General features: G+C 40.4%; 1 protein-coding gene across 2 annotated transcripts in view; it reads left to right on the forward strand.

Moving 5' to 3' along the window:
- LOC306821611 (uncharacterized protein) overlaps window positions 1–22,265 on the forward strand; it is a 113,575-nt gene that overhangs the window by 63,666 nt on the left and 27,644 nt on the right. Inside the window, exons 6-8 of one of the 2 annotated variants that reach the window (XR_013778818.1) lie at window positions 616–696; window positions 1,497–1,638; window positions 4,886–4,976. Coding sequence is in view for 1 of the 2 variants with exons in the window: in XM_079340141.1 (XP_079196267.1) it covers window positions 4,886–4,976; window positions 21,979–22,091 (204 nt within the window). In the remaining variant the exon portion in view is untranslated. Of the gene's footprint in view, window positions 1–615; window positions 697–1,496; window positions 1,639–4,885; window positions 4,977–21,978; window positions 22,092–22,265 lie in introns of both variants that reach the window. The other variant, XM_079340141.1, reaches the window with a different exon arrangement.

Below are 22,265 nucleotides of genomic sequence, written 5' to 3' on the forward strand. Positions count from 1 at the left end.
TTGATCAGTGTGAGGCTCGGGAGCTCAAACCAAAACAGCACAGCCCCCTCACACTTGCTTATGTTTGTTTCTTTGTTGTTTTTCCCCCATTAAATTTTAAACTTATCTTACAATCCTCCGACGTTTAACATCCGTTGCTGTGTCACTTAACATAAGAAGCACTTTTGTGTTTGTTCTCGCCCTCTTTTCTCCAGTAGAAGTGTGCTAATGTCATGATTTAAATGAAGTATTGATCAGTTTAGGAGGGGAGAATAGAGAGAGAGGGAGCGATTGTGAGGGAAAGAAAGCAAGACCAGGGTTATCGGTGTGGATCGCATACAGAAAGAGAGTGCTAACGGATGAGACACGTTTTTAGCGATTCCGTGAAATGGATTTCTGCATAATCTGTATTTTTAATTCAGGAATTACCACCGGGCTCTTTAATTTGATTTATCCCGAGGAAAAAGATGGAGACGGAGAAAAAACAGTGCTTTGACCAAGGCAGAAATGGATATAGATGTCTTTTTTTTATCGTTGGGTTTTGTTAATATCAGGGAGTATTTACCGGTCCGTTTGCAGATGGTTAAAAAAAAGGGTTTGTCCTGGTTCCTATCTGGATCTCCATCTTGTCTTCAGTTTCTTCTATGACAACGACAACGCTGCAACTGCATCAAGCGCACTGGACTAAAGCCTCCATCCAGATGAACCAGCAGCTAGGTCTGTTTGTCTTCCCCTAACTGTCCTCCCTTCTTCCTCCCTAGCTCCTTCCTCTTTCTCTCTCCCCCTCACTGTCTTTTGCTCTCTCTCTCTCACCCCCTCTAACCCTTCTTCGCCTGTGATTTAGCACTGCAAGGTCGTATTAATTAATGGCGTGGCTATTATTGTCTTTCACTCACTGGGCAGCCAGTTTGTTGTTGGTTGTAAACCAACTTTAAGTGCTACCATCTACTTGTTGTCAAAGCGTATTCCATTGCTGCAACTCTTTATTATTTTGTGAAATTAAAATGTTATTTGACTTGTAGTCATATTAACTAATGATTTACTGTTTATTACATTGCATATTTACTTGATTAGTGAACTATTCTTTTGAAATTGTTTTAAAAATGATATTTCATGGCAACTTGCTTTGACTATTATTTGAGGGTTTGGTTTTTTTTTAAGAGTCATTTGCTTACATGAACTTTAAAATTCTTGTTGATTTAAAAAATCAACCAAATCAATCTACCTTGATGAATTTTCTTCTCTGCATTGGAACTGGTCATCTAGTGTGTCTTACAATAAAAGCAACACAGTCCTCTTCACACAGAATAAGTTTTTAAAGGTGGATGTTAGGCTGACCCTTATCTAGACATGAATCTGAATGCTTTATTTCGGAGATTCGGCGTAGAAGAATGAAGAACCATGGTAGGTCTCTGCTACAGAGCGAGCAGGTTGGCTGCGCAGAAAGGATAGGCTCTGTGTACTGGATTGATTTTTCTCCTACTCTTGCTGCCCTGCCTCCTTTTGTGGTTCAATAGCTGGACATCCAGAGGCACTCCTCAGTCGCTGCCTGAACTACAGGAGAGGCGTCTGGATCTCCAAAGGAGCAGAATAACATGCACCAGAACCAAAAGCAGCTTGAAAGCCAGATGCAGCAGGCCCCGGGAGCTCCAGAGTCAGGTACAGTGCTTACTGCCAGGCCCACATTTTATACACCAGGCCTCAGACGCGTCCTGCTTCATGTGTCCATCCCAAACAGTGCCTTTTGAGAAAAACAGCATTTCAGCTCAAAAGGCACATCAATGGAACATTTGCATTTCACCATTGCTTCATTATAAACAAAATGTGATTGTGCTGTCATTCTAGAGTCATGATGTGTTTATATGTATTTGTATACTTAGCTGGCTAAGATACTGGCTTGTATACTTAGCTAAGATGCAAAGCTAATGGCATTTGCTACGTTTTTTGATTGGTGCTACACAGAAAGAAAAGAACTGTATGTCACAGCCAGGTTGGCAGGAATGTGCATCCACTGCACAAGCTCTGGAGTCAACAGACAAACATGTTCGCGATGACAAACAGGCTCTGACTCACAGTGACGGGCAAAACCAACCCAGTATTCTGATGATTGATGAATGAGGTTTTCAACATGTATTGAAAAAAAAAATGCTGCCTGCTACCTTCCCTTGAGAAAAAAAAAACAAACACTGGCCAATCTAAATCCCTCACTGTGTTGATTGATGGTGTCTGTGTCACCTGTTGCTAGGCCTCTGGGCAGTCTTTCTGTTCAATCTGAGCCAGTGGTGTCATAGCAGAGGCATTCTCAGTATTGTGGGCTGGACCATTGGCGTGGCTTTCTTAGGTACTCTGTAAATCACCGCTCCAATATTAAGCTTATGTGATTCAAGATGTACTTTTATCGGACATTTCCTTTGGAGGTGCCTGACATTGAAACTGATGCCTCTCTATGAGCTACAAAATTAAACAACACCGCCAGAGACAAGATGCATTGTATTGTTGTTATTATTAATGCCTGAAATGGCTGCAGCAGGGTAGGTGGCAGATGAAGCCATGAACTTCAGACTGCTGAAAGATTCTTGATAAGTGATACATTTGAAAGTTAAAAAAGCAGAAGGAGTGTTTGTTTTGTTTAAACGCTACATTAACATACAAAACCATGTACCAAATCAGCAAAGAAGATGTATTGCTGCGTTCACAGGAATCGCAAATAGAAACACAAATCAATAGTTCCTCATGGGAGCTTGAAAGCTTTTAATCACCCACTATGGACGCTATATCAAAAGGAATCTTTGAATGGTAACTTGGACTTAAGTTTTGTGCCACGTCTTCTGTCGTTGAAGTTAACAGGCTTCAGGTGCAGATGGAGGTAGAGAATGAAGATTGATGGAAGTTGGTGTGGAGATCTCAGGTCAACTTGGTCTGACTAATTCATCAGCCATAGATTCTGACCAACACGTATGACCAACCTAAACTCACATTTTCAGAACTACAAAGATACTTAAGCAACAACAATAAAACAAACCCGGATAGGAGTTTGGTCCAACATTGGAAATTCTGTCATGTCAAGACCTATACAAATCATTTTCTTAAAAAAAAGAAAAAAATGTTAGGACGTAAATCAACTGTTGCTACCATATGCTTCAGTTCCTTTGAAGTTGTGTAGTTCTCTCTGATGTATCTACAAATAATTATACTGTACTGGACATAAGCAGACAATCATCAAAATGACTTCTCCTGGTCCATTTGATTTGATTTGAATAAAAAGCATGAACGTTTAATTGATAAATTAAACCCATAGACAAAGCAAATCACTTTCTTTTTTTAATTTATTATTTTTACTGGTTTTTTTTCAGTTCTCTATGCAGTTGATGTCATGTTTTAGTAAAACAGAGACTTAATACTCATGCTCCTGGAAGATGTGTTATGTCATGCCATATGTGTTAAGCATGCATTCCCCTATACTGTACATGTGCTTTTGAATTTTGTCGTCCATTCACTTTTTTAAATTGTGTCCTTTAATCTGGATCAACAGCTAGTGCTAGCTGGCCCTGGTCAATAAGTGATATCTGGATAGTTAAACAGAAAATAGGTTATTGTTTTTTTTTAAGCCTTTTAATGATGAGAATGACGATAGCAGGTGGGAGGGATACTAACACTTTTTCCATGGATATAGAGATATATGGATATCTTCCCTCATTCTGGGTCTATCTCTGTGAAGTTTCATGACAAAACTTTCATAGCTTACTTTCTGTTGGACATTAACCTGTGAATATTTTGTACTTCATAGATTTGTTTTTAAAGGAATAGTAGCATACTATTATGCTGCAACTACAGCATAATGGAAACCTCATGTTTTTGTTTGTACTTTAAATTTCTCCTGCTGATAATATCCTGCTGCATTCTACATCAGCTCTCTCTGACTTTCTCGGGGAAGTCAGAGGGCCGGCAGGAGAAACTTCTGGATATGAGTTTACAAAATGAGTAGCTCCTCCTGAAAATATTAGGAGCTTTTCAAGACTTTTGTGCAAGTATTAAAGCCTTCTATTAAACAATTTGAATGCCTTTATTTTCAGGGCATGCTCATGTGGACCTTAAAAACACACTGAAACACATTTTCGCTTCAAGACCTCATCAGGAAGTCAAACAAGCAAAAAAGGAAAACATTGAGCCATTTATAGTGATGCTCAAAGTTGGAAGTTTCCACTTGGAATCGTGGCCTGCAGAGGATGTGTACACCACCTACAAACTCCAGTAGTTGGCGTTATTAAGTCTATTGTTTTTGAATATACCCCTTCATACAATCAATTCCAAAAAATGTCTACACCGATGACATAAAAGGGACTAAAAACAGCACAATAAACAAGTCATGACCCTGATGGTCAGAGAATCAACACTTTAGAATCAGCGACTTTAATCCCACTCAACAAATCTTTACAAGAAAATAATAAAGTCAAAACCCCAGTTAAGACCATGGTGTCAAAAAGTGGAGTTTTCCTGTTTGTCACCTTTTCTTAGGGAAGGTGGGATATGGATAAGGTAGTATATACCAGTTGTTCTCACATGGTCTATCTTGAGGACCCACCGTCAATTACTTGATGAGATATGGTGACCAAATGTCAGATATTAAACAATTCTTATTTAATTAATCAAACATTTTTCAGTTTGGACCTCAGACACCGTTGTTTTGCAAGGTTTCGGGACCTAGTGAAAATTGTTGCACCAGATGAGAACCATCGGTCTATTCCGAAGGTTTGTAATGCAGCTGTGTTGCGATTGTTAGTATTGAAGGTAGCGTCTCATCACCAGTTTGGTTGGCATATTTGTGCTCTGATCATCTGTCCTGTGGATTTCTTTGTGCGTTGTTGGGATGTTACCACAATAATCACATGCGAAATGTTCTTTGTAGGGTCCAGCACTGACCTGGGCGCTCAGCTGTGGCAAAGATCACTCTGGTTTATCAAGTGCCTGGTTAGGACACAAAGGACACCAGAAGAAGGGTGAGACAACCACAGCATGTCTGATACATTGTTTGCTAGCATACTGTCTATTTTTAATTTTTTTGTAAATTATTGTATTGAAAGGATTTATTATTAGAGCAACGCCGATATCGAAAATATTGAAGACTTTTTGTGTGATATGATAGAAAATGGGAGCAAACTGATTTTTGACAGGGAGATTTACTTCATTGTGATACATATTGTCTGCAGGCCATTAAAGTCGCACTATGGTTGTAGTGGTTGACATGTGCCTCGATGACAGTATACCATCGAGGATTTTCTTTATATTTTCATACAAGTGTGTGTGTGTGTGTGTGTGTGCGTGCGTGTGTGTATGTTGACACGTGGGTTTCTGTTATTTGTCTCCTCTGTCTCTGCGTCACCTTTGTTGACTTTGTCTCTCTCTTTCTGCAACGCTGCTCTCTCCGCTTTAATGACGCATATATCCTATCTCCAGTCACTGCCTAATCCCAGCAGCGCTGGCTCAGGAACAGATTACTGCTTCTAGACACCAGAGGAGAGAGCAGCAGAGTAGGGTGGGGGTTGGAGTGGGGGGGGGGGGGTGCCTCAGTGATACAATATAGAGAAATATTGAGGGGGCAACAAATGCATGTAAATGACCAAAAAGATGCACATCTGCTGACATGTTTACAGCATAAAGATCATCAAGAGGATTTTTCATTGAATTAAATAACTTCAGCTTCCTCTTTTCCTGAATGACTCTTGCTTATATTCTCATGTAGTTATTTAAATGAACATTAGCCCTGACTTTTAAAGAAATGTTATTTTGTTAGTGTCGTGTCTCCACTATGGAATGTGCACTGAAAAAAGAGTTATACAGTACCTTATACCTTCTGCGGGACAATTATATAAAATATGAAATATGAAGGGGCAAGATCGAGGTTACGCTTTGATTTTCTTCCATCTATTCAATCCAGACTGAAGAGATGATCCTGCCGCTTCATGCAGAGTTGTTCAACACGGCTGCTTCAATCTGCAGGTACAATGCCTCCAACTGCTCAGCCCTCAGCCAACAGAACCTCACTGTGCTTTTTTTTTTTAAAGGTTGAGTACTCCACATAGCAGATCAATACAGTCTTGTGTTATTGTTGCATTTTGTTCACATCATTATTCCTTTTGAAGGATCCTTTTTTATTTTTTATTTTTTTATTTTTTTAATACAGTTCACATGTTATGTATAGTCAGCTCCTACTTGTGCTTCCTTCTAAAAAGCATTTTTGAGTCTTATTCTGGAAACAGCATGAAAGTATGGGCATAAAGGAAGCATAACGTGTGGGTAAGCATGTCTTCTTCTAAACATGGTTATCTTGTGGCCAATTAGAGCTTCTTGCACTCCCAGGTGTAAGTAATTGGGAGTGGAATCAGCTGGAGTGTTGTTGTCTGTCCAGCGGCGGCTGTCATCACACCAGCTGCCCACCCAGTACATGACTTTTAGGACCAAATGATTGCTAATAAAACATTTGATTGAGAGGAGGAAAGAGTGAGGACCATAAACAGGCTGGATTCTGCCCTTTAATTTCCCCATCTACAGAGAATTGCTTTTGCTGTGCTGCAGAGTTGGTCCCACACACAAGCAGTTTAGTTGTCTGCCCAAGGACTGAAATTTAATTTAGCTTGTGTGCTGTGAGCGTGGGTGTGTGTGTGTGTGTGTGTGTGTGTGTGTGTATGTGCATGCATCTGTCAGTCGTCCTGTCTTTGTTTGTGCCTGTGTGTCTGTCTGTATGAGTCAGTTTAAAATCCCTTTGTAAGCAAAAACTAGCTTTGCATGAACTGCATATGTAAGAGTTTATGCTCCAGTGTTTGAGTGTGCTTGCTGTATTTTGTGCTTTCCTTTTCTCTGGTGACTAAAAGGTTTACACTGCCTGGTTGTTCTAGTGCCATTTTACTCTGTGGTTGTACTTTGCATTTATTTTCTTTGTACCGTGCTCTGTCGTTAATGAATTTGAATGCTTTATTGTGTAGTTATGCAATTGATGTTATGTTATCACTGTGTTAACCTGTAAACTTCCCTGGTTCCTGTAAGCATTATATTTTTGTAGTAGAACACTTCTTGGCAGTAATTTTCGGTTGTGTGTGTGCTGATTGCTTGTTTAAAAAAAAAGTAAAGCATCCAAAATGTTGAATATTGGTTTCAGTGTCGAAAGCTGTAATGACATTTTTTTTTTTTTGTGTATGTGTGTTTATGGTGCTGGTTCCTGATGAAAGCCGGGTGCAGACGCATATATCAGAGCTCCAGCACTAATAAAAGGCCAGCAAGCTGTGCTCCTCTCCTTCTGGGAACAGTGCCGCTTTTTACTGCATCTCTGACAGCAAGATAAAGTGCCCTTCCAATTAGAAAAATATTTGGCCACATACCTACCAACAGCAATCCAGGCTTTTTTTCATGCCATTTGATCAGGCATCCTTGCTATTTTCACAATATGTTTTTTTTTTTCATCATCATGTCCTGTGTATGCATGATAGCAAAGCACCCCACCGCTGCACCATATTCCTGTATAATGAAATAACTGTGTTTCTTCTTTTGGTTTTTCCCTCCTAATTTGATCTTCCCTTTTAAAAAGTGGATATGTGTACATATGTGCTTTGGTTTGGGAGTGAGAAATGGGATTTTTTTTGCACGGAAAGAGTCATGCTGCTGTGTGTGTTTGGGTTGATATCGTTCTTTGTTATTCTTGTCATACGTCCATGCCTCATACAGAGATGTGTCCATATATGCCCAACTGCTAATGCTGGTCCATATCTCTATTTAAGAATATTGTAGATGTTTTTTCCCCCTCTTTTTTTTCCAGAGAGTGCATTAAAATTAAATTCTCTCTTGTTGTTTTGAAAAGAAGCACACGTAAAAAATAATTGGCTGTAGGAGAGAACAAAGGGCTGGCTCCTCTCTCCTCCCTGCGCACCCCAGCCAGGCATTAATATCAAGCCTGCTGCATTGTTCTGCCGTCTGCAGCCATCCCCCTAGCCAGACACTCAGCTCTGGAGAAGTCACTTTTAATGTCTGATAATCAAGGTGAATTTTCAAAAAGCTGCCATTTTCAAATGATGGTGTATATATTATGTGCAGATGGGGGCTCAGGAGCTGTATTTGGTGAGAGAAAGCTTCAGCCATTCAAAGTGAAAGAGAGACACCTAACGGCAAGAGAGGGAACTGCAGGCTGATTGTAGCCCTGTTCAGAATTCTATGAAGGACATAAGTCAGCTGGAATAACAGTTCCATTGCTCGAGTGTGTCTAAAAATTGACTTTGTTTCTGATAAACATGCTTTTTGTTTTTTTCTTGATATTTGGAACCTGACTTCTTGCTTTACTGTATCCAGTCCAATACTGCAGTATCTTTAGCTGTGTCCTTTTGCTAAGGGATGTAAAGGGCAACATATTTCTGCTTCTGCACCTTTCTGAAGGGAGCGCTTGTGCTGCGTTATTGGGGAATCAGGCGCCCAGCAGCGGAGCAGTGGAGCTCCATTTCCCTGCTACAGGGCACAGACTCATCTTCCTCTTGCTCCTCCCACCTTCCCTCATCCCCCACCCAAGTATGATTATTTCTCCTCCGCTCCACCGCACCATTATATTCCAGGTCTGCAGTTACCCCTCCCTGCTGTCATTTTTCATGGCATGTTTTTTGCCCGTATGCAGCACTGCACATTTGCACTATGCCTGTGCAATATGTTAAGGAGGGGAATCTATGCAGTGTGCAGAATGTAATAAGTATATTTATTTTCTTTGCTGGTGATTTACTGGTTTTTCTGGTGCTTGGGAAAAAAAAAAAAAAAGGCCCGCTCTTGCTATGTATCTTAACAAACATGACTGCAGTGTATGCACCCGCCTCTCAGGCGTTTTACTCGCAAGGGAAACAAAATTATACATCTGAGTCAGACTGGTTGTTTTACGTGCTTTGACTGTAAAAAACCCTGGTTGTTATTTTGGGGTGTAAACCTTGCACACACCAGTTGGTGGAAATACAGATATGGGTGTATATGTGGCATTAGCTTTATTTTAAACAAGATAATTGTAGATACTCTTTTTAATGATAGCAGAATAGATGATAAACTAATCAGATAGAATGACTCATTCTGATGCTTTTACTTAATAATGCATTTAAACCCTGACAGGTTATTCACTGCCAGTCTAGACTGCCCCTAGTAGACCCAGGCATGATAATAGTCTCAAAATCAAAACCCAAACACTCGACACACACAGGAGGGGCTGATATTGGCATAATACTCAGAAGGGATGTAGATCTAACCCTGTGAAATAGTGGGATTTAAATGGATCGTGTGCTGGGAGCAGCACGGTGCACAAGTCTCCCTCTGTGAGACTGTCACGGTAGGACACTGGCAGACTTGCATAACAGACGTTAGAAAAATGATTTAGTCTTAAAGACACACTACAAGGTTTTTGTTTGGACCACTGCGACCCACAAATCCTAGAATTTCCTTCAAGCACTGTGCGCATGGGTTCAGATGCATCAACAGCAAAAAAGGGAACAGGAAGAGAAAAATGTCGAGGCCATGTTGGGAACTAAACGGTAACTCAATCAGTCGGGGATTCTAGTCAAGTTAAGTGCAGAGAAGTTTGTAAGTGGTGCAGAGATTTGTGTTTTTTGTTTTGTTTTCATACAAAGTGCATGTGTTTATCGGGTGTGATTGATCAAGTTTTGAGCTGTCTTACTAGAAAGGGCTAAATTTGCCAGTTCGGCACTTGATGAGGTAAAAGGACACTTACCATTAAACACCCAAGTTTGTACATTTTCTTCTTTGAGGATGGCTGTTCATCCTCGGCTGTGCATTAGTTGTCTTATATTGTTACATGTGATTGTATCTTTGTATTCCACATACTACGAGCACACGTCTTAGGACTTTGGTAGTTTTGTATGTGTTGTGCTCATCCTGCATGTAGTGAATCCGTCCCGATGCTGTAGGCTACACTGCGATCATATCAGACTCCTTCTTCTGTCAAGAGAACTAAGTCTGCGGGCAGCTCTATATTGTATTTGGCATATATGTCACTGTAATCACTTCATACAAGGAGGCTCAAATTCAATCCTTTTGTGTTGATTCATAAAAATGTAAAAAACAGAAAACATCTTGGGGCTGACTTTGCTTGTTCATCCTCCTGTACTCTGCACCTGATACCTGATGCTGTGCCTTGATGTAACATTGTTTTAGATAACTTGCTTATGCCTTCAGTGTGGTTGCATAATAACCAAGCATTCAAATGTGTCAGACGGCTTTATTTTGTTCCCCAGCAGTACTAGTGGCAGCATTATTTTGTTTTTTTCTACGTGGTTGGAGGGCATATCTTCAAAGTGTGGATCTCAGCTGTGGTGCAGAATAAAGACAGAGAAAGGAAGAGGAGAGGGCCACAGGCATTCCGATGAAAGGATGTGCAGGGAATCTGGAGTGTGGAGAGAAAGGCAGCATTTTGCCAGTCCAGTCTGGCAGAGCAGGTCTGGCTTATTGCCAGTCTGGGCACTGTGCCCACGAGGAGGCAGTATGTGGCTAGCACTGACTGTAGCACAGAGAGTGATGCATAGACAGCAAGGGGTAGACTGAGATTGTTGGGTGTGTGGTTTTGAAGGCTGACTGGCAGGAGAGGTTTAGTCTGCATTTGCATGTGAAGTGGCCAGGTTGTGATACAGCAGGAGAGCAGTGTGGCAGGGAGGAATGAGGGGAGATTTCCTGGACAGAGTTATGTCACCAGCTCTGCTTCTGATCGCAGCGAATACAAGTGATGCTGTTTAAACTTTCAGTTAAAAAAGTGTCCTGCTCATTTTCAAACAATGAATCAGTGGAACAATTGGCACGGTTCAATTCAATAAGGCATTTGTTGTTTCGTTTAATCATGCACTTGATTGTGGCTGTTAATTGGTTAGTCTATTATCTCTTTATGTACTGCCTGAGCAAATACTTTCTCTATGGGACGCAAATGTTATCTTTCTGCTTTGTATGCATTTACATATTGTTTGGCTTTTTTCACATTATCTTTCTCTCTCTCTCTCTATACCTACCTCTTTCTCTTTTCTGTTCTTCTCTTTGTATCCTTAAAATATTCTGCACACCCCTCAGCAGTTCCGCATGGCAGACAGCCCTAATATAATCTGTGCGTCTGAATTCTAATTTATACCGTCAGGATAAAATAAATAGTCTGCGGTTAATTATGGGAAGCCAGCTCCTGGCTTTGCCCCGGTGATTTATGAAGTGCACGTAGGCATTCTGCAACGCATTTTTCTTAATTTATTTTTAATCTGTCTTTCAATTAATTTTACTGCAAACGTCTTAATGATGGCAGAGGGCTGCGTTAATGAGGCCGCTGAGGTGAAATGAACAAGCACTCACCCCTGTGGTGTTGAAGTGAGAAGCTTTGAGGATGGGGTCATGCAAAGGGTGCATTGCAGTCATAGAGGTTCGGTCCCTGTTGAGCGTTTCCCTGGCATCTCTTTGCACTACCCAAGATCTTGTGAGTGTTTCACACGTGTCAAAGGAAATGTTGTGAGGAAAATTAGCATCTTTCTGTTCCTTTGTTACGGTTTCTTCTATGATGTTGAGCTGAGGTTTTTTTTTTGTTTTTTTTTCGGCGCCTTATTGGACTTAATCTAGTGAAAACAATAAAATACATTGTTAGGAGTTCTAAGTGACTGGCATCTTCACACCCACCATCACTTCTATTTAGGCTGGTATATTGTGGAGAAAGTGTTGCTTCTTATTTGAACTACGCCCATTTTAGTTTGAGTGATTTTGGCACTGAGTGATTGTCTATTTAACACATCTCGTAAGCTACTCACACATTGAGTGCATGAATAAAAGTTGTATTCACTGTGGAATGGATGGAGGACCATGTTTTCGTAGGGGGGAGGGGGGGGGGGGGGTCTGTGAGTAATGACTTCACAGTCATTGCTGCTTGGTTTACTTTGCCCATAAGCTTCCATGGATTCACAGACCAATGGTCATTAAGTCTTTGTTCCTGTGTGTCTTGATTCCTGGCTCTTCAGTAGAGGGAAAGAAAGCTGCAGTCTTTGCCTCACAGACAAGAAAATTCCTCATATGATTAGAGGCATTTTATCCATCGTTTCACCCCCTCTCGAATTAGACCAATGTCTCTTCTGTACTTGTTATGCACTATCGTTTTCAGCCAATTAGCATGGAGCGGGGTTGTCTCAGCGCTGGAAGGGCCTGGTGTGGGGTAGGCAGGAAGGCAATATAACCGTGGTGGTCAGCTACCAGACAGCTCACATCAGCTTACCCCATTAGGGACATCCTCGCACAGCTCTCTGCATCAGGATGCTCTCATTTACCGCCTCCACATCCAGCCATTTATCTCTCTCCCCCCCCGTTCTCACTCGCTTCTCTCCCCCTCTCTCTCTCTTTTTAATTTTCCTCTCAAAAAAAAAAAAAAAAAAAAAAAAGATCCCACATTAAGCAGCAGAGCATGGCTGGCTGCAGCGCCTCTCCTCAAAGAGCGAAGGAATGATTTAATTTCTTCTTTTCTCTGCGTCTGTGGCCTCCTCTCCCAGCTCATACACAGATCATTACACACAGAGGCCTCATTTTCATCTCCCTGTGAGGGCACATGCAGGGCTTTAACTAGTCAGCCACACCATGGCCATTGCTGACGATCAATACCTGTGGTCAGGACGGAGCACGCAGCGCTTTCTAAATAGGTCCTGCAGGTCCAGCCATAAAACACCGAAGAGGCTATATATGCCATGCCATAAAGCCTCCTTTTTTGGGGGGGGGGGGGCTCTCATTCTTTCTTAGGAGTGCGTGGAGCCAGGCCTATGTTAGATATGTTACCCATTGAGCTGAGAATGATTAGTAAGAGGTCATGACACTGTCTAGGAAGCACTGCTTAAGTAAAGATTCAGAGCTAGAGTTCAGTCCAACTGAGTCCTTCCATTCAAGAATGTGATGGGAACAGGTTTGATGTTGTTATTTTGTTTCTCTGTTGAAAACCATCGATTAGAATGTGTGTCTACTATTGTGTTATATACAGTAAAAGACATGCCATGACGTCATGTGGGCCTTTTTGTTTTTCTTAACTAATAAACAAAAAAAAACCAGCCAATTTAGTGACATGTCAAATGTTGTATGCTACACCCATTAAAGTACAAAGTTTGAAATCTGGTAAAACATCAGGGCCTGCAGAGATGGTTTAATTGAATCAGTAGAACCACAACTGAGAAGCTCTAATGAAATTTACTCAGTTGGAACCTAAATGAAAGTGAGATAAGCTCAGAGGAATAGTCAGTGCAAGTTTTTCCTGTATGGATAGGTCCCTGTTTAGTTTATGGATTGCGAAGCTGGAATTGGTGATATATGGACCAGATGAGTGTTAGCCTCGGGGGTTGGTCGACCGAGACAGAAAAATGGATGTGTTTCTCATCTTGCTTTCGCCTTCGAGCCTCTCAGCTGGCCTGATTCCTACATTAAACAAACAGATAGCCAACAACTTTAATTACCTTTACATCCAGTCACTCTTCCCATCCACCACTCCCCACTACGCTTGTGCAAATGAAAGAAAGAGAGGGATGGAAGGAAAAGAAGCATAATTACTTATTTTACTGGAGTGCGGCAGAATGCCTTTTGCCAAATGACTCTAATTCCAAATGGTTAACAAGATTTTTCTTTTTAATAGAGCTGAATCCATGTGACAGCAAATTGCTTTCCTATTTGGGACCTTAATGGCTTTTCATACTTTGCACTTCCAATAAGCAGTAAACTCGGAAATTAATATTGCACACTGTTATGATGCAAATGGGAGCAAGATAGGAGAGCACAAACCTCTGATTAGATCCGTAATTGCTCTGGTGGGATGATTTTTTCCGTTTGTTTGAGCTTATTTATTTATTTGTATAATTTCAGTCCACACACTTCACTCCTGCATCATTATCAGTGCTGATCTGCATCATATTTCACTTTTGAATGACTTTTAATCAGTTGTAGCGTAGCAGATAAACATATTCAAAAATTCTAACGGATAGTGATTTTTGTGCATTGCTGCCACTGAGCGACACTTTTACCTTTGCATTGAGTCATCACTAAAAATACTTTTAAAGAACTTCCTTAAACCGTCTTTGCCATTTGATCAAGATAAATTAAAAGACTGTACAACAAAAACTGTTTTGCTCCCCTCTCTCTTTCTATTTAGAGTTGATCTGTTGGAGTCTGCCATTGACTGACACTCTTACACCCCATCTTGCTTCTGTATAAGCAGGCCCAATCTGAAAAGATATATTTGTGCAAGGTGTTCCTTAATTAACATTTGATCCAAGTCATTTCATTTCCAATTTCATTTTACACATTCTCAAATATTCATCCTTGTCTATGCATAAGGTATTGTATTCTTAATAAGGGGGATCAGAGAGTAGGACACAGTTCACACAGCACATACAGGACTGAAGAGGGGGCTTGGTGAACAGCACACGGATCCAAAAATATGCACATTTTTTGAGCTGTCACTGAAAAAACAAACTCTCAACTTTACCTCAGCATGTGAGCCTTCCTCTTACGTTTCCAAAATGTATCAGCCTTTATTATTACTATCCATGTTATTAATTACTGTTTAATGTATTTTCTTTTTAAATGCAATTAATGTTTGTGTTGTTTATATTCAGGTTTTTGTAGCACTAGCGCTTCCCGTCTTTGGGTCCGATGCCTCTTGATGCCTGTCTTTCAGATGCGTCCTATGATGCAGTATTTGTATTCTATAGAGTCTCCCTTAGCACTGTGTTCAGCTCTCCATATCATTCGGAAATTATGGCGGTGAGGGGGGGAGTGTCCTGGGTATTGGACTTAAGGCTCTGTTTTGGCTGAACTAGACGTATAGTACAGCCAGCTTGACCTGAAGACACAAATAGCGAATCAATTCATCCAGATTGGACGCCAATTGTAGCCAGCAATTGAGGTTAAGTGTCCTTTGGTGTAAGGTGCTTGAGCAGCAGTTTAGCCAGCTACTGGTCACATGACCATACACACATTCAGTCTGATTCTTTGGCTATATAACCATGGCAACTCTTCATTTCTTTATAGCACACACCCATTCCACCTGCCATTCTGGTAATTGGCTCTGAAATGTTCTGCATACCGTCATGATGATCATAATAAGACAATATTTATGAACCGAGCAGTGACAGGCAAGTGTTGGGAATAAAAGACACTTTCATTAGGCTGGAATATTAATGCAGCAACAGGGCTTTTTAGGTACTCATGAAGCGTGTTCTCCTTGTTTTTACAGGTTCTTTCGCATTATGTGCATGAGCCATACAATAGAACGTGTCAGAGTTTTGATTTGGTTTTAATTGGGTCACCCTCTCCTCTCTCTCCTCATGCAGTCCTTCAGTTAAACTCGGCTTAATTAGACATACAAGATTGTGGCACTACCACTAACATATTATATCTGCTCTGCCTTCATTTCCATTGATGTTCTGTTTTAAGAAGTATTGATAAGACAAGCTATGTAATGACATTTGCTATACAGCTGTAGTCATTAGTGGCCCTCGACCAGCAAGAGACTGCAGAGCAGCTCAGAGAGAAATAGATAAAAGGTTCTACGGAAAGAAAAAAAAACAGTTCCTGAAGGTGGAGATATGGAGGCCTAATGACTGTTGTGCCAGCTGCACCTCATTATCAAGGTCACGGGCATCAGGATCAGCTGAGATCTGCTAAGTGGTCTATAGCCTTTAAAATGGCCACGGGGCTTTTCTATCAGTAATGCACTCAGTGACATCATAAACTCTGTGGAGTGCATAACAGACTCAACTTTTTGTCCATTATCCTCATTTCAACTGGTTTTCTATCAGAAAACTATGAAAAACATGAATCTGCTGCATTTACACGATGGCTGTGTCTTCATAGTGCAGTGGGTTAAAGAATGCATGTTCTTCCCTTGTGGTTGTTTAAATGAAAATTACTGTGGATGCAATGTGAAAGATTTGTTATAACCCAGATATATAATATGTTTCCATATAGCAGCAGTAAGGGATATACAACTTCATATACATTTACGATCTCCAAATTTCTTTAAATGTTCAACATTATCAACATTCAAAGTTATTTTATAGCGTTCTGTAAATATAACAAATCTTTTCAACACTAAGGAGTTATTTTTTGTTGAATAAGGACATAAAAATCAAACTAGTCAGCCCCACCTTAGAGAGCAAATCAAGTGAGCCAAGCCCAATGTTGGCTTTATATGTTCTGTGGGGGGAATGTCAGCAAAATTAATTGATTTGTACATATTTATCAAAAAAGAGAATAGGCGCCTAATCCCAGCTTGCATTATTAAAGATAATACCACAGTGGTTTCTGTGAGCCCACCACACTGAATCAAAGTCTGACATGGACCGATGATGTATGGATATATTATTCAGACCACTGCATGGGCCTCAAAACACAGCCGCTCCTTTATCTGCCCTCCCAGCTTTCTGCGTCCTCATACATGCACACACATGCACACAACCACCACTCATCAACCCCTGGAGGGCACCTGTGTTTCCAAAGTAAAGACCACTTAGAGAATAGCCCCAGGCGTTTGAATGCTGAAGTGCCCTGTGTTACACATTAGAAGCCTCTGTACAAGCCAGGAACATAAACTCTCTCAATAGCCCTTGTCTCCTCCCAAGAATACCCCAAACATGGAAAAACCACCGACACGCCCCAGAATAAGGAACACAAAGTCTGTGGGGAGTTGACCATGTTAAATGACTGCTCACTTTGATACACAGCTCATAGGCCAGCAACCTTGGTGAATAAAGAATGTAAGAAGAAAAAGCCAATGATGACTTTTTGACGCTCTGTCTTTGGCAACTTCAAATAAAATAGCTTTTTAGGACACCACATTTATCTTGTGTGCTTCACAGGATCTCAGACTTCACTGATGATTATACATAAAAAAAATGTATCTTAAGCTAAGGTGCACCAAAGGGATGAAACGTATGGGAGGCAGACATTCCCGTCTTAAAGGAGACACTGGGTTAATGATCAGACATTTCATTCTATCCCCCCCTGTTGAGTAAATGAGGTTTGATCAGATGCCAGGAACAGAAAAACAAGCAGCCTTCAGTATCAGCTCCACTGTCCGTCATAATGAACACTTAATAATTAAATAGAACAATCCTTTTAACAAACAGAGAAAGACGAGAGTTTATCAAAAGGCGCGAGGAAGCTGTAATCTAAATTTTTAATGGCTGCTCCAGCTTGATGACTTTGTCTATGTATTTTGTTTGTTTAAAAAGGGAAACAAGTCAGCACTGTCACACTTAATTCAGGCTAGCCTTTTCTGCTGGAGCAGTGGGCTTAATAGCTTGCGGAGGCATTTGAATGTCTTAATAGACGTTGTAACTGCTCCATCTCTAAATGTGTTGGAATGGAGGCGTGAGGGATGACATCATTAAGGAAATGTGTTAAGGAAACCAATGACTTTTGCTCTAACCTCTGCTGCTCAGCCTCAGATCCGGTAAGTGCACAATCCTAGGTGACCTTAATCAGAGCGCGCATGCACACAAAGCCACAATTACGTTGTGAAATAGCTCTCAAATGAGTCGTACCACATCTCTGGCTGCTCCATTTATGTATTCTTGTAAAGATTCTGAGTTTGTTATTTGTCTGCAATTGTACACTTGGCTTGTCTGTGGCATCTGTTGGTGCAGATGCAACAATAATGCCAACAAACTGCAGTTTTATTGCCTACTGCGAGCAGTTACTCCTTTACTTACTGCAACGAGAATCAGTTATATATTACATCCAGACACCAGCCAATTGTGCTGTTTGTTTAGGTAGGACCCTTGTAGAGTTAGGTAGTTTTTAAGTTTCTTCTCTTCCATGAACCCAAGGTTTTGAGACCTTAACTTACTTGTGCAGTGTTTTCAAGCAAAGCAAATGCTTTCACAACTTCTTTTTTTTTTTTCCTTTTTAAACCCTGCAGCGTGAGTCAACAGCCATCCTTTCTCCTCATTCTTGTCCTTTAAAGTCTCTCTCCTCACTGAGTTTGGAGGCCCATCATTTTTTAACCAGAGGCTTTTGTGTCGTTTGGTTCTACAATGGGTGTTTTGTTTGGACTCAAAAGTTTGTAGTGATGAATTTCACCCATCACATTCTCCACCATGGTTGACCAACGAGTTTTTTTGCGAAGGCTCTGCCTGTGGTGTTTTTCTTTAATAAGTCCAGAGGTGAAGCAAAACAAGCAGGACATCAGTCATCCTGTCAGGCTTTTACCCTCTGATTAGCGCTCAATATTGGTTTGAGATATTTAACCTGCCACTTTTGTTTAAACAAGAAGTCATATCACGGCTGTTACAAACTTTTTCGTCAGCTAATACGTTTTGTTTTGTTGTTCAGAGGAGAAAGGCATGTGTATATTTGACTTTATGTAAAAGAGGAAAAGAAATTCATAAAAAGGTTGGAAAACTAGTGAGACTGCTCTCTGGTAAATTCAGTCACAACAACTAATGACATGCAGCAAAGGGCCGAGTTCAGATTTAAACCCATTTCAGCTGCCATGACGACATAGCCTTCGTACATGGGGTGCACGATACAACTGCATGGCCGTCCGACGCCCCTAATTGAACATCATACATTGATAAGAGTTTGCTTGAGCTCATCTTATGAGGCGGTTTTGTTGGTGTTGTGGTTTTGAACCACTGCTGCATGTTGTAAGGACATAGCCCTACCCTCTCCTCTGTTTCCTCGCCTCCCTCACCCTCCCATCAGGACACTACTTTAGTCCAGCAAAGCCCATACCTGAACCTGAAGAGCGGCACTTTGCCTTTGGGCCTCCACTACACACCTCAAAATGGATCTTTATTTACAACACAGAACTCGGAAACAGCTGGTCAATCCATTTAGCCTAAGGCCACTGATTTGTTCGTATTTACTACAACAGCCAAAGAAAAGCCAGGGTATTTTTTCCTCTCTCTTTCCTATTGATCCGGCGCTTAGAAAATCTGCCCTGCTGTCTAAACACTATTGATCCCTCCCTCTCAACGACAGGCTTTCGCACCAGTGTATAAAGGGACTGGATGAATTGAAATTTCATTTCCGACAACTTGTTCCTGTTATTTTTACCCTTTTTTCAATAGTAGGGAACATGGGCTGGCGGGCCGCCACTCACAGAGAGTCGATCAGAGTTTGGCTCAAAGGGGAAAGAAGGGATAGAGGTGATACTTTAACTATTACCGTAATCAGGTCTTAAAGTCATTATGCCACAGGCTGGTCTGCTCTGTCACTTGTGCTGCATTTTAACTGCATGTAAAAGAGGTAAAGATTTTTTTTTTGTTTATAGTTTATTTGTTGTTGTTGGGTTTTTTTAGATAATCAGTTGTTACTTTCTATCGTGTAAACTGCACAAATAACAGAATTTAATCTTTACAATTCTTGTTTGGACCTCCTATACATGTGGCAATCTAAAAAGAAATCAAAGTTCATGTGTCTTCAATCCTGGACTCAGGTAGCAGGCCATCATTTCAGTCTCTTTGTTGAAAATGCAGGTTGTTTTGCATCTTTCATCAATAAATGTAAAGTCATGCATGCTCAACCTCATATCCACGTAGGCTTTAACAAAAACATTCATTTTCATTTTTGTGGGTCATTAGCATGATTGCATGTTAGTTGCTAAACTTGATGTGCTATTTCAAATCAAGACAAAAGTCAAAAGGGAATTTTAAAAAAGGATGCTGTTCTCCTTTTTTAGAAAGAGATTAACTCCCCTTAAATTTACCTGCATGGAAGCTTTCAAGAAACAGCTTCCTGCAGCTTCATGATTACATAATTATAGGAAATAGATTGCCATAACCATAAATGCATTGCCTTGAATCACTGAGTGCCTGGAGCATACAGAAGGATATTCATCTGAATTCATTTAAATCTACTGTAATTGTCAGTTTTTTGTTTGGCATTAATGTGATGAAACATGGTATGGTCCTTTTAAATTGCCAATAACGCTATCTGGTAATCAGAGATTAGGAAATGTCAAGAAAGCTGTTAAAGTTTCCCAAACAGTGTATAAGGGTTAATGTTAAACTTATTGTTTATCTGGTCATCCACTAATCTCCCAAATGCATGGGAAAGAAAATGTATTAGTAGAATGTGGTTTAGCTGGAAGAAAAGGATAGATATAAAGTACTTCTTTTTGTATTAAACTACATCTCTCACTAATTGGTATTGTGATTCACTAATCAGTGAGAATTGTAATGTACCAAATGATAAAGATAGTCAGTAGACATTGTTTGTTGCAACTTGTATGTAAACAAAACATCCAAATTGGGCACCTCCTCCTTGGTTTATAGCCACCAGAGGTCCATGCTCATGTAAGCTAATCAAGTGAAGTCAAGTCAGTTTTATTTATATAGCACAACATCCGAGGCGGCCAAAGTGCTGTACAGTACATTTCGCAAAACACATTACATCCAAATATGAAAGAAATTTAAAAGCAAATTTAAAAATGAGTTAAAATGTAAAAGTTCTAGTGGACACTGCTGTTGGGATAAAACACTAAACTAGAATAATTTTTTTTAGCAGTTAGCTAGCACAAGCTAACTGTCTGTGTTTGGCACCTCCACATCCACGGACCAAAGGTTCACCCTCATTTAGGAGGAAGCTTTATCCGTGACTGTTATTTTTTCTTTTTCTTGCAATGTCCAGGTCACAATATTCCCTAGTTTGAATTGCTAAATTGCATCCACTTAGAAACTCCCCTGTGCACTGTTATATCGTGGGAGAAACACTTATTCCCTACCCCAAAACGTCAACCAAAACATTATAATACAGGCAGAGTACAGGGTCCCGCTGCACACAGAGTTAACACCATGGAAACCCATTAGCAACGATTGGCGGCATTACTTTTCCCATGTTCCCGATTAGACTTAGACTTAGACTTAGACTTAGACTAAACTTTATTGATCCTTTGGGATGACTCCCTCAGGAAATGTAAGAATTTAATATATTAATATTTATATATAATATTTTACTTCTTAATAAAAAGGCTACGGAATACTACTTAATAATATGATTTTTTTTCACTAATACTGCTATTTAGTAATTAAAGGCAGGGAAGGTAGTTTTCGAAAACTAGCATGATTTTGAAAGTAGCATCTTCTTAAAGATCTTAAAAAGTGTAGATGGCTCCCATTTTTTAAGACGAAATATATTGTTTGAAAAAAAAAAAAAGGTTAAAATATAGGTTTAAAATAAAGTACTGTTTGAACACAATCGAAGAGTGTGATGGAGAGAGTGGACCTATCAGGCCTCTAGCACATCACAGAAGGAATTCCACAAAGGGGTTATCCCAGTGCCCCCTGGTAGAGCGACCAGTAAAGTCCTTGGCTCCATCCTGCTCACCACTATGTCCAATTCTCACCATTACAACAAGATGGAGTGTTACATAAAAAGGGAGGTTCTGTTTTAATTAACATCAATATTCATGTAATGGTCATAAAGCCAGCCCACATTTCATGTTAGGCTCTTAATGTTAATGCATATTTTAATACATTATCATTGCCATCATCATAATTCTTATTATGATAACTATAATTATTAGATTTATGACAGAATTATAGTTCTGTCCCCGGAAGACACATATTTTGCAGTGAATCCAATTTTTCCCTGGTGTATTTTGCTCCCGGTCTTTCCCCTCCAAAATACCAAGCAGACACTGATAAAGACAAACACACAAACACCCCAGTATGTCTGCTGCCATGCCTGTAAAACACTCAATCTGTATTGCATATCCGCATTGCTACTGAGCTTGTCATAAGCTGTATTAAGAAAAATGGTCACAGGCTTTGACATAAATTGGAAAATGACAGGAGAATGGGTGCTGCTGTGGAAATTAAAGATATTAAAATTATAAATCAGTGTCTGGAAGAGCAAGGGGGTGTGGTGACGTGCCTTTTCTCTCTCCGGTCTACCTCCCTTTATATTCATCTCCCTCAGTTTCCTTCTTTCAGTTCTTTCTCTTACACATTTACTCTTTTGGGCTTTCTCTGGAGGCAGCGAAGAGTTGGAGCTCAGAAGTCAGTCCAGTGAAAGTGGTTTTAAATGCAGCCACACACATGCATGCCCCACAGGGACAATCCCACCTAGTCCTTCATCTGGCAGTTAAAGTGGTGGGTATCATGTATTTGTTTGCGTGCGTGTGCGTGCGTGTGCGTGCGTCAGCTGTCGCTGTATCTCTTCAGCTTATTGCTCGGCTCTCTTGCTGTAACCTGCTAATGGATCATCTCTGAGGTGTGATATGTATTATGCAAAAGCAGGATGTGCTGACACCTTTAAAAACAGAC

Source organism: Symphodus melops (genome assembly GCF_947650265.1).
Source record: "Symphodus melops genome assembly, chromosome: 3".
In the NCBI taxonomy this organism is placed as follows: Eukaryota; Metazoa; Chordata; class Actinopteri; order Labriformes; family Labridae; genus Symphodus; species Symphodus melops.